The following is a 12,866-nucleotide window of genomic DNA, read 5'->3' as shown; positions in this document are numbered from 1 at the left end:
TTGTCTCTGACCCGGAAATCTCATGCCTTCTGCTAACTTCTATGAAACTGTAGCAGGCTACTTGTTAGCTTGCAAATAGAGTAAAATATCAGATCCTTCACAGTTCCTGACGATATATCTCTTTCTTAGAAAAATGGCTTCCTAGGAAAGTTCCCACCATGAAGATACAGAAAGGACTTTGAACAACACAGTCTGCAGCATCTGTCGCCCTAAAGCTAGTATTTCAAATTATAAATTTTCTAGTATAAAAAATTCAAATGAACCGATAGGGAATTTTTTTAATCATAGCAATCATAATTTGCCTCCATGATTCAGTCAATATTGTATGAACAATATCATTTGATAAAAATATAATGTATAAAAAATTATAAATCATACATTTTTTAAAATAAATTCCTCATTATTCTATAAAAATAGCTAAAAGAGAGTAAATACTATGTAGCAGGCACTGTGTGTTGTGAAGTGTTATCCCCCAAAACAATCATATTGGGGGTATGTGTATATATATATATATATATATATATACATATATATATAAAATTACTCCATTTTACAAATGTGAAAAGTAAGGTGGAGAATTGTATTTCATTTACCCACAGTTGCATAGTTGGCAGCTAATTGTTTTTAATTTTATTAATACTGATTTCATTTATTCACACACACATGAACTCTGACCTCAAGAGAATAGGTTAATTGGCTATAGTCACTATTGTCTGTGCTAACTGTTGAAGAAACTGTGGAATAAATATTTTAGGGATTGCAATTGACTTCAAGTTCATTTGTTGGCAGTGTGACACCGGCAAGTATAATACATAATCTTGGTTTTCCAATGAAAAATTAGGATATTCCGTATTAGAAGATCAATTAGTCCTTTTTATGTTGTAACAGAAAATCTAACTCAATACGTCTAAATAAGATCATTTATTGGCGTATGTAACTAAAAGTCCAGGACTGGCTTCCAATTAGATTTCATCTGGCATACCAATAGTTTCTCAGGATTCATATTTCTCCAGCTGGTCAATCCCACCTAAAGATGGTTTGAGGATGGAGACAGGAGTGATTTCTACAGGAGAAAATCTGGTAGTAGTTTTATCAAAAACAGAATGAATGAATACTGAGCATAGAAAACATCAGGCCCTTTCATAGACTAATAGATTTGTGAAGATTAAATGTAGCAACATATGGAAAGCTCCATAAAATATTTTCTTTTTAGCTCTTATTCACTAAATATTTGTGGAGGGCCTCCTATATGCCAGGTTCCATCCCATCACTGGGGACATAAGAAGATTCAAAAAGAATGACGTCACATTGCCTGTCCTTGTGGAGCTCACAGCTTATTAGGAATTGCGTATAAGTCAAAATGCAGTTGAAACAAAGTGTGATGAGTGCTCCCGCTAGAGGTAAGCTCAGGATGACATGGAACCATGTAAGGAAGGTGCAGGGAAGTGTAAGTGTAAGGTAGGCCCAGTGATGAAATTATCCCTACAAACAGCCTCAATACATGTCACCCTGTCCTTGACCTACATATGTTTACACTCTTATCCTCTGATTATGTCACAATAGTACCCTAGGCTCTGAGCAGCTCAATTTAAAATGACTTTTTTGGCTGGGTGTGGTGGCTCACTCCCTTAATCCTAGCACTCAGGGAGGCCAAGGTGGGAGTATTGCTTGAGCTCAGGAGTTCGAGACCAGCCTGAGCAAGAGTGAGACCCCATCTCTACTAAAAATAGAAAAAATTAGGCATCCTGGCACGCGCCTATAGTCCCAGCTACTCAGGAGGCTGCAGCAGGAGGATCTTATGAGCCCAGGAGTTTGAGGTTGCTGTGAGCTAGGTTGACGCCACAGCACTCACTGGGGCAATGAAATGAGACTCTGTCTCTAATCAATCAAATAAATACTTTTTTTTTTCAAGGTTGGGCAGAGCATTAGCAGTACAAGTAATGAAGTAGAAAGTTACCTTCTCTGCCTTCATAGCCATGGTTTTTATCTTCCCACTGGGAAAAATAGATTAACTCCCTTTTCTAAAACTGTCAGAAAAATCTGTAGTTGTACATAGTTACAATTTCGTTTAATTGATGTCAGCTTAATCCATTCCAATGCAGTTAAAACTTGTTAGTTAAAACCCCACAAGGTGGCGGCAGAGGAAACATCATCTGTGAGTATTAATACAGAGAAGCCTCAGGAAGGAAACAAGAGAAGACTTTCCCACTCGCTACCTTTCTGAGAAAGGCATAGATATGACAATATCTAGGTCCTTTTGTGAAATAAATTTCAGCTTTTCTCTACAGTTCCTTGTGAGTGTTCAACAAATATTAAATGTTAATTATTATTCTTAGTTCCTAATGAACAACATGCAGCACATTTATCAGAACATAAGCAAACATTGTGAAATGAATAAAGCATTTCTGAAATGTCTATCAAATATCACTCATAGTCTATGCATGCAGCCTTATTTACTTTTTCTATTAAAAATCATAAATCCTTCATCCTGAAATATTTTTAAACAGATCATTTGGAGTAATAAATTATTTGGACCACTCTATAATTAAAGAGAAAAATATGTCCCTCTTGAAGTTTTGACTGCATCTAAGGGAGAAAGAATGAATGAAATTAAATCACCTGTGCTGCATTCTAAAATTTTGAACATATTCTAAGGATTAAGAAGGACTATGCAAGCTCCTCTAGAGCTACTAAATCTATATACCCTCAACACAAATGCTCAAATAGACAGGCAAATGTAACACACGCGTGCGCGCACACACACACACACAATTAATGATTAATTAGAAATTCAGAGGAGAAAAAATGAACTCTTTTAGAAATAATCAGAAAATATATTTTATAATGCAGCATAATTTTGTTATAAAACATGGTATATATAATTTGTGACCTCAGTAAAAAGGTGTATCATCTTTTCATTCATTTACTGACTTTATTCATCCATTCTTTCATTTATAACAGTAGCAGCATAATATAATTGAAGTCCCTTTCCCTCCCTCAACAGAATGGTATACAGGTTGCAGAGCTTGCTCAACTTTTCTAATATTTGATTCTAAGAGAAACTGATGGTACAGGCAACTGCCTAGCCTGAACTCACATTGCTACTTACTGGGTGTATATAAACATAAGGTTGTCTAAGAAGGTAATAATACAATATTTCTATTTTTGCAATAATTCTTTATCCATCATGTTTTAATCTCCTAGCACAGAGATTTTCAGATACCATTCTAAAACTACATAACCCAAAGTATAAAACCAAAAAAAAAGATTTGCTCTCTGGAGTAGGGCTAGGACCTACAGCTTCACCCACTGAGCTTCTCTCCATTTACTAAGACACATAAAGTCCTCTCAGTTTAAATAGTAGTCATCCAGGACATGATAAACTTGCAATAAAAGTGGTTGTGCATTATTTTTGTGTGGAGGTTTAATTTCCTGATAATCTCCCTGACTTCCCTCTTTATGGATGATAAAAGCATAAGAAACTCCAGTTACTATAAGCAAGACAGTTTTTGTTTTGTTTCATTTTTTAATCATTCCTCCTTTGGCCCCTCATTCTCTTTGCTGAAACCGTAGGTTGGAGAATGCCAAGGGCTTAGGTAACAGTTGGGCAAGAGGTAAGCAAATATTGTTCCAAAGTAACTCTGAATCAGATTTCCCGCACTTGCTACTTTTTTTCCAGTTTACAGCCATTAGGTGGCCTTTTCAGTTTAATTCATACATGATCTAATTTTTCCAAATATTAGCTAGATATTTATGCTCTGAACTGTCCAAGGTGCGACTGTCATGCAATTATGTATTTATATAATGCATAATAGGTTTTATGCATTCTAAGCAAATAAATGACAATGCTCAATGGAATTGGCAGATGAATGTTCCAAACTACAATATGTCCCTTAGTAAATTGCTGAAAATATATGTCCATTTATATCATAGTTTTAGCCAAACTGAATTATTATGAATGATTCATGAATATGTCCAGCTAATCCTTTCATTGTAAATTTTCTTGGCTCTGGATGTTCTGATATTTCATGTTCTTGTGTTTTTATCAGCTGCTTCTCTATGAGACTAGCCACCAGCGTAAAGATGCTATGCTAACGTACCACTTAAGCAGTGTGAGTTTGTTCACGTGTGCAGAAGTAACTAGTTCCTGAATTGTTAATTTAATTATTTATAAATTATCCTTATGGGGAGCTTCAGGAGCCTGTTCATAAGTACTGAACGCCATTAAGTTGGGTCATCTGTAACCCAGAGGCTACCTGTATGCAATTTGTTTCTGTCAGTATGCTATAACAAAATACCTGAGACTGGGTAATTTATTAAGAGCAGAAATTTTATTTCCTCACCATTCTGAAAGATGAGGAGTCCAAGATCTAGGCACTGGCAGGTTCAGCATCTAGTGAGGGCCCAGGTCTCTGCTTCCAAGATGGCGCCTGGAATGCTGTGTCCTTACATGGTGTGGAGACAGAAGGGCAAAAGGGGCTGAACTCACTCCCTCAAGCCCTTTTGAAAAGCCCCATGAGGGCTTAATCACTTCCTAAAGGCCCCACCTCTAAACACTGTTGCTTTGGGGATTAAGTTTTGACATAAATTTTGGAGGGGAAACAAACATTCAAAGCATAGTACAGTTGATACTCCTTATTCATGGATTTCTTATTTGTGAATTCAGCTACTTGCTAACATTTATTTGTAACCCCCAAATAATCAATGTTTGTGGCACTTTCACAGTCGTTTGCAAATATGCACAGAACAGTGAAATATTTGAGTCACCTGACACTCACATTCCTAGCTGAGGTCAAACAGGACCATCTTGTTTCAGCTCTCATACTATTAATAAAAGAAAGTATTCTTTCTCTAGTATATTTAGTATCACAATTTTTACAGGTTTGTGCTTTTTTATTGGTGATTAAAATGGCCCCCAAGCATAGTGCTGCAGTGCTGTCTGATATTCTTGAGCACAGGAGGCTGGGTCTTACAGAGAAAATAAGTTTATTAGATAAGCTTTGTTCAGGTACGAGTTATAGTGCTGGTGATTATGAATTCAATATTAATGAATCAACAATATATATTAAATAAGATGTCTTTAAACATAAATACACACAAAACAAGATTATGTATTGATCAGTTCATGGAAATATAACCAGAGACTGGAAGGAACCTAACCCTGTATTTCCTCTAGGAGCAATGGTTCATTCTTCACTAATTCAGTGCTCATGACAACTTTATAGAAGATAATTACCACAAAAAATGAAAATAGACTATGTCCTCAGTTGCCCTTAGGCTAGCAGAGGCCCTAATTCCTACTTCTAACCTCAGGCTCAAGAGTGGAATCACAAGAGAGATTGAAGGAAAAATAACTGACATTAACATTCCAATCATGGAGTCTTTCAGGCAATGGATAATTTTGCACTTCTTTCTATGTGAGTCTAATATGAAGGTAGACTTGAGAATAACTTCCAAGGTGGTCACCTGGCTAATTTTACCACCACAAAAAGGGTGCTTTGGTACTTCCTATTGGGGATATTCTTCAAGGTCAGTGTGTGTATTCAGGGAGGTAAAGCAACTGGAAAACAAGTTTTCTAGCATTCTTTGGGTCATCCTTTTATTTTAATATTCAAATAAAATGGCTTGAGCTCATGTGGCATTGCCTTATTAAAAATCAGAATATTTTTGATCCCTATCATTAAAAATATTTGAACATAGACCCCAATAAATATATATGTATTTATTTAGAAAGTTTTTATATGTACAACTATATCATAAAATACAACAAAAACTAAAAATTAAGGACTCAAATGAAGATTTTTAAGTGTAATTTATATAATTACACTTAATTATATAAATCTGCATCTGATGCATTAATAAAACTATTATTAATTTTATTTAATATTATTAAATATTTATTTAATATTATTAAATATTAATGCATCTGATGCATTAATAATAAAACTATTTTCTAGTTGGCAAGGCTTCATTGTTTTTATTAAATCTTAGTTTAACCCTTTGTGATCTAGCAATTAAAAAGTATATAATCCAATACATTAATAATAAAACTATTTTCTAGTTGGCAATACTTCATTGTTTTTATTAAATCTTAGTTTAACCCCTTGTGATCTAGCAATTAAAAAGTGTGGTTCAATTTATCTCAATTTTTGATTCCAATAACTCATTTTATAGCCCTCCTACTTCTAATCCAAGATTTTGTCAGTTATAGGCCAGGCGTGGTGGCTCACGCCTGTAATCCTAGCACTTTGGGAGGCCGAGGCGGGCAGATTGCTCAAGGTCAGGAGTTTGAAACCAGCCTGAGCGAGACCCCGTCTCTACCAAAAATAGAAATAAATTAATTGACCAACTAAAAATATATATACAAAAAATTAGCCGGGCATGGTGGCACATGCCTGTAGTCCCAGCTACTCAGGAGGCTGAGGCAGTAGGATCGCTTAGCCCCGGAGATTGAGGTTGCTGTGAGCCAGGCTGATGCCACGGCACTCACTCTAGCCTGGGCAACAAAGTGAGACTCTGTCTCAAACAAAAAAAAAAAAAAAAAGATTTTGTCAGTTATAATATGAGCAGAGGTGAAATTTAACACTTTCTATGGGATGGGTAATAAGCAATTATAATAGCCACCCCTCAATCAGAATGGACACAGGCTGGAACATCTAACCCCCAACAAGTCTACCAACTAAATGTCAACCATAATTGCAAGGTAAAAACAATGGCAGTCCAAGTACATGTGACTATAGTTTGCTCTTAAGCATTTATTTTTAAATAAAGTAAAAGAAGCATGATCTATGACTTTGAGGTAAAGGTACTATTTTAACAAAGATTGTCAAGTAAGCGTTTTCAAAACAACTTAAGCTATGGAAGAAGCATTTGAAAAATCAATGGAAAATTATCCATCGACATGTGATTTTTTGTTTGTTTGTTTGTTACATGGAAAAGCTTTTATATGTGCAGACTTAAAACCAGAACTCTAATTGAATTGGTGGAAGGGACTGGGAAATAAGTATTAAGATCTAATAAACTTAGCCAGAATTTCTTTTTCTAGTTTGGGCCTACTAATGGTTTTGAAATATATAGCTATGACACTATCCTTTTAATAAACTTTCCTACTAAATCAGCCTGCCAATTTCTTTTGAAAAGGAATCCTCATTAAAGGCTCAGTTAAAAGGATAGCCATTATATAGTATTTATATACATAACTAAATTATTTCCTTTAAAAATTGTGCAGTCTTTAAGGACTGGCACCATCTCTTACTGTTTGCATAAGCATACTGGGTTGCTGTCACTTCTTGGGCATGTGAACATGCCAGGCTGGTGCTAGGGCTTTATAGGCCATCTTTGGAACAACCTTGTGACATGGCACTGGGATCATTCTCATTTTACAGCTGATGGTATTTGAGGTGATTTCCTTAATCACACAACAATTAAGAGAGAGTGCTGAGACTTGAACCCAGACACCCTGATCTCAGAGTCTCTATGCTTAGTACACTCTTTGCTGCTAGGTTAAGAGCATCTAAGACTTTAAATGACCCAGAGTAGGCTCTTGATTGATGAAATTTAGCAAACAAATAAACAGAACAATTCTAGGATTTTCTCATTAAACTAAATATATGGACATTTTCTTTGAAAAAGACATTACTGCTATTTGTGGCCATTAAATTTTAATGGCAGCTATGATTGTACTATTTCTTAAATGTAGAAAACTCAAATGAAAAGTTGCATTTGTAAAAGACATAGTTCAGTAGGATCTTCTATTTCAAAGAAGAAAGGAAACAGAAACTTTCATTTAAGACACAATAAAGAAGATGAAAATGAAACCTATTAGAAGAAACTTGACAGAAGAAAACTATCCAAATGAAAAGCAGAAAATAAACTAAATCATAATGCATAAATATAGATGAAGAAAAATGGATTCATTTTGAGAGACTGTGGCTTGACTTTTGTTTCTTTAACCTTATTTTCTTCAGAAGGGGTCCTATTAAGATTATGGGCGATTCATAAAAAAGAAGTTCCTTTCTATTTTCTCTTAGGCATTTCCACCCATGCGCAATCCTTACCAATCAGATCTCATCCAACAGAGTGACTTTTACTTGAGAAAAAATTATAAACCGTTATCGATGTGTATTATGTGATGCTAATAGGGAGGGTTAGATGAGGGTGACTACTTGGAAAATCAACCTGTAATGTACATTATTATCTAGATTTACCATGGTCTTCATAGCATTTATCTTCACTTGGCACATTGAATGTTTTTTACTTATTATTTGTCTTCCCACTCCCATTAGAATGTGAGCTCTGTAAAAGTAGGAACTTTGTTAATTTTATTAACTGTACATAGAAGAGTGCTGGTCATATAATAGATACTTAATAAATATTTTTTAAATGACCAAATGGATGAATGATATAATTTGAATGCCAAACATTTAAACATCTTTGGTCAAATAGTAAACATTTGACCCTTTCTCTTCCAGGACAGCAACTCCATAGTGTTAAGAGAATGACATTAAGTATTTCCCCATATTTAATCAGCAATCCCTTCTCATTTCTCAGTGTTTGAATCCAAAGGACAGAAGGACTGGCGCCAGGAAACAGAATATTTTTTGATTGGTTGGTTGGCTTGTGCTTTAACATATTGAATATAACCCACAAGCAGCTGGGAGCTGAGGGTATGTTTATGCAATAGCTCGAAAAGATATCTCCACAGACCTAATACCTAAAATTAATAATTTGAATACTTTTGTAGAAACATCTGATGTGATGCTCTTCTATCTGGGTACAAGGTCAACTCCCCCAATTAAGTAAAAAACTTAGCTGTATTCTATGAAGAAACAGAATAACAGTATAAATCAGGTCTACCTGCAAGGCCAACACTCCATTTACTTCAACAACTTTCACTGTGTATTTGACACTATTGTCAAATTAGCTGCTAGACAGCAACTCAAAACTCCTAATAGAGAAATCACCAAGGGCCTACTAGTTATGAGTATTGTACTGGTCACTGTGTAAATATGCCCCTTCTTCAAGCAGCTTACAGTCCTTTGGGGTAGAAAAAGGCTTAACTACATAATATAATTAGAGAATAAAATAAGACACTGTGCCATAAAGTGCTCATTTGGATATTTTATATTCCCCCAGTAAATACTCATCAAGACTCTGTACTTCTATTATCCAGTCCAAAGCACCACCAGGTTTCCCTGGCCTGCACAGACTTGATTGACTATGCTTTGCTAACAGATTACTTTTCCTAAATATGTCTTTCTGATAGCCTGAATGATCCCTCCATCATTCATATAATTCTGGACCCTGAGGTTTCAATTAGGATGCATATGTACTACCATCCACAGTCACCCAGGGCTGCAGAATGCCTTTTTAGTGAGTAGCAACCTTAAAGACTCACAGTTATGTGGCTTCTGTGCTGAAATGAAGCTGCCATTTTTCAGCGTGAATGTTTTTTTTCCTCTCATGACATAGACAAATGTTGATGTTTACTACAAGTTGGTACATTAGTTGCTAATTAAGTTCCTAGCTGCTTCAGCCAAAACTTGCTGTATTGAATCCAAGAAAAGAATGGCAGCTATATCAAAAATAAGTTGTTGGGGATTTTGTTTTGTTTTGTTTTGTTTTATTAAAGGAAAGTTGTATATTAAAGAATATAGGGAACTTACATGCTGGGAGACAGGAAACCTTCAGTCTTGGCTTCTCCCTAAGCTGAGCAGGTGATTAAAATCCCTCTGAATCTGTCACCAGGTTCTGGTCAAAGCTATGTAAACACTAGCAATCTAAGCACGGAACAATAAAGTTAACTGTTCATCATTACTCACTTTTTCATACCCACCCCCAAATTCCCAGAGGAACAAGTTAGTTCCAGGGAACCCCTGGGAGGTCAGGTTAATTTTAGGAAGGGTTTAGAGGTGACTTCCTCCTGGGGTCCTCCACATCCCTGGAGAGATGTCTCCTTAGCTTCACCTCTGCACCTGTCCCTTGCTGTCTCAGCACCCTGGCTGGGCCAGTCCCTCCTGCACTCCCCAGGGAAGGGTAACTCCTTCCTCTTCACTTCTCCCTGGAAAGTCCCAAATCACATGCTTTCATGCCCTGCACAATGTAGCTGACAATGAGTCTGATTGCTGAGGCAGAACCCCACTGGGAAGACAAAATACCCGCGGGAGGAGCATTGCCAGAGCGTTAGTGTCTTACTCGGTGCCAGAGAGAATTCCCTTTCCTTTTCCGTTTCCCACGGTGCCCTTGACCAAAGGCCTCTCAGCGGCCCCGACCGAAGGTCGGCTCCTCCCCTTCGAAACACACTCCCAGCCCAGCAGATTACGTTTGGAAAGTCCTGAGAAGAGAATCGAAACAGAAACTAGAGTCAGGCAAACTATAAAAACTGCCAGGCAGAAAGCTGGACCCAGAGCTCCCACCCGAGAGTCAGCGGTGCAGCCCCGGCCCGGGAGCCCCAGCGGAGTGCAAAGGCCGCGCCCACCAGCCCTCACCTGCGCACCGGCCCAGGTGCGACCGGACCGCGCTCTGCCGGGGACCTCGTCGCTGTCAGGCACTGCGCGGCAGACCCTGCTCCCCCAAGTAAGCAGCGGGCAGTGGAACACACATCTCACCCGTCCAGCGGAGAAAGCAACTTGACCATCTACCTCGGAGAGTCCTCTCCTCCTCTGAGAACGAAAGATGTCGAATGAGTATTCTACAGACACTAGTTTCCGCTACCTCATCTCGTGTTTCAGGGCCAGGGTGAAAATGTACATCCAGGTGGAGCCTGTGCTGGACTACTTGACCTTTCTGCCTGCAGACGTGAAGGAGCAGATTCAGAGGACGGTCGCCAACTCCGGGAACATGCACGCAGCTGAACTGCTTCTGAGCACCTTGGAGAAGGGGGTCTGGCCCCTTGGCTGGGCTCAGGAATTTGTGGAAGCCCTCCGGAGAGCAGGCAGCCCTTTAGCTGCCCGCTACATGAACCCCCAGCTCACAGACTTGCCCTCTCCATCATGTGAGAACGCTCATGATGAATGTCTCCAACTGCTGAACCTCCTTCAGCCCACTCTGGTGGACAAGCTTCTGGTTACAGATGTCCTGGATAAATGCATAGAGGAGAAACTGTTGACAGTTGAAGACAGAAACCGGGTAGGTGCCAGTTCACATGGAGCTGGGCTTTTAGGCAGATTTTGTAAAAGCGGAGTTGCTTGTAGATTTGCCCCATTCTAAATATGCTTTGACATCTTTGGGCAAATCTGGTGACCTCGTTCTTGGAGAAGAGAATATCTCGCACTTAAAAACATAATTTTGGAAGTTTTTACACAAAGAAGCTAATCGTATGATCCTTTCACTGAAATAAACTAAAGCGGGATTAACTTTAGAATAATAATGTAGACTTATAACGTTTATTAAACACTATGTGCAATTAATATCATTTTCTAAATATATTATTACAGTTCATCTTGGAAATAACCCACTGAGGGTTATTCTAATGTTATTTATTGCATTTTAAAAATAAGAAAACTGAGGCAGGTTAAGTAGTTTGCTTAAGGTCTCCCTGGAAGAACAGTAGCAGAGCTAAGAATTTAGATCTTGATGCGTGTTGAATTTTATGTTTTATTTAATGTAGTTCCATGGGACAGGAGGCAGCGAACTATGGGCCATGGGCTAAATCCAGCCTGCTAATGAGTGTTTGCTGGCCCACAAACTAAGAATGGTCATTACAGTCAGTGTTCATACAGACGATTTTATTGGAACATAGTCATACTCATTTGTTTACATAATGTCTATGGCTGCTTTTTTCCTCCAAGGCCAGTTGGACAAAGATCACATGGCCTGCAAAAGCCTAAAATATTTATTATTTTGCCCCTTAGAGAAAAAGTATTCCAATCTCTGCCTTACATTATACATTATACCATTTAATCTTAGTCCAAATGGGGAAATTACAATAATTCACACACACAGACACACACACACTTTTTCCTTTCTTTAATCAAATGTCAGCATTCTCTAGGAATCAAAACTTAGAGAAAATTCATTGAAAAAATATGTTGCTAGTTGCAGTTTTTCATATTAGTGAAGGAATAGTGGATTTTTCTTAAGGTGGCATTTTAACAGGGTGAATTTTACAGGTAAATTTTACAGATGACTTTACACTTAGTGTAATGTTAATTGTTTTTCAGTGAGTGAGGATATACTGTGAAGTATATAAATGCTGACCTATCTGAATCTGATTTATTCAGGGTTGCAAGTCAAAAGTCTTGTTTTGAAAGACATGTAGGTAAATAATCCTATGCTAAAAGTGGAAGACTTTGTCTATGTACCATGCTATGATTTTGACATTTTCTTTCTCTCTTTCTTTTTTGATACATCAATTGTTTACATCTTCCTTACAAAGTCTGGGCATTTGATTGATTGGCTATAGCCAATGTGACTTGGTCTTTAGTGACTCAAGTTGATGGTCTTTTGTAGACTTAACAGCCACAGGGTCTTTCCAAAGACCCAAACATGCATCTAATTTTGATGGCCAGTTTTCCCAACAAGTAAATTACTTTACAGTGTTGTCTGTAATGTTTATGTCGTTTTGTGTATTGAGAACCAGCTAGAACGCATTCTAGTAGTCCAGCTGGATATGACAAATGTGTACATCACTGTGGCAGAATCTTAATTTGGAAGAAAGTATGCAGCCTTCAAGCCAGCTGGAGATGGAAGATGGCATTTCCAGCCACAGTAGCTGTTAGGAAGTCCAGAAGCAACAGAGTCCAGTAACACCACAAAGCTGTTTATGTTTGGTGGGTATGATGTCCCGATTGCCAGCGAAACAGCACTTCTCCTTATTTACTCTAAATACTTCTGCCTATCAGCATCACTTTTGTCTTGCCTGGATT

General features: G+C 37.6%; 1 protein-coding gene across 1 annotated transcript in view; it reads left to right on the top strand.

Annotated features, from left to right (window-relative positions):
• Positions 1 to 10,344: 10,344 nt before the first annotated feature.
• IFIH1 (interferon induced with helicase C domain 1) overlaps positions 10,345 to 12,866 on the top strand; it is a 50,355-nt gene continuing 47,833 nt past the window's right edge. Inside the window, exon 1 of the mRNA XM_012760389.3 lies at positions 10,345 to 11,127. Coding sequence (XP_012615843.1) covers positions 10,675 to 11,127 — 453 coding nt within the window. The 5' untranslated portion in view covers positions 10,345 to 10,674. The remainder of the gene's footprint in view (positions 11,128 to 12,866) is intronic.

This window comes from Microcebus murinus, chromosome 8 (assembly GCF_040939455.1).
Source record: "Microcebus murinus isolate Inina chromosome 8, M.murinus_Inina_mat1.0, whole genome shotgun sequence".
Classification (NCBI taxonomy): Eukaryota; Metazoa; Chordata; class Mammalia; order Primates; family Cheirogaleidae; genus Microcebus; species Microcebus murinus.
The sequence above is the reverse complement of the archived record's forward strand: the minus strand, read 5'-3'. Positions and strand labels throughout refer to the sequence as shown.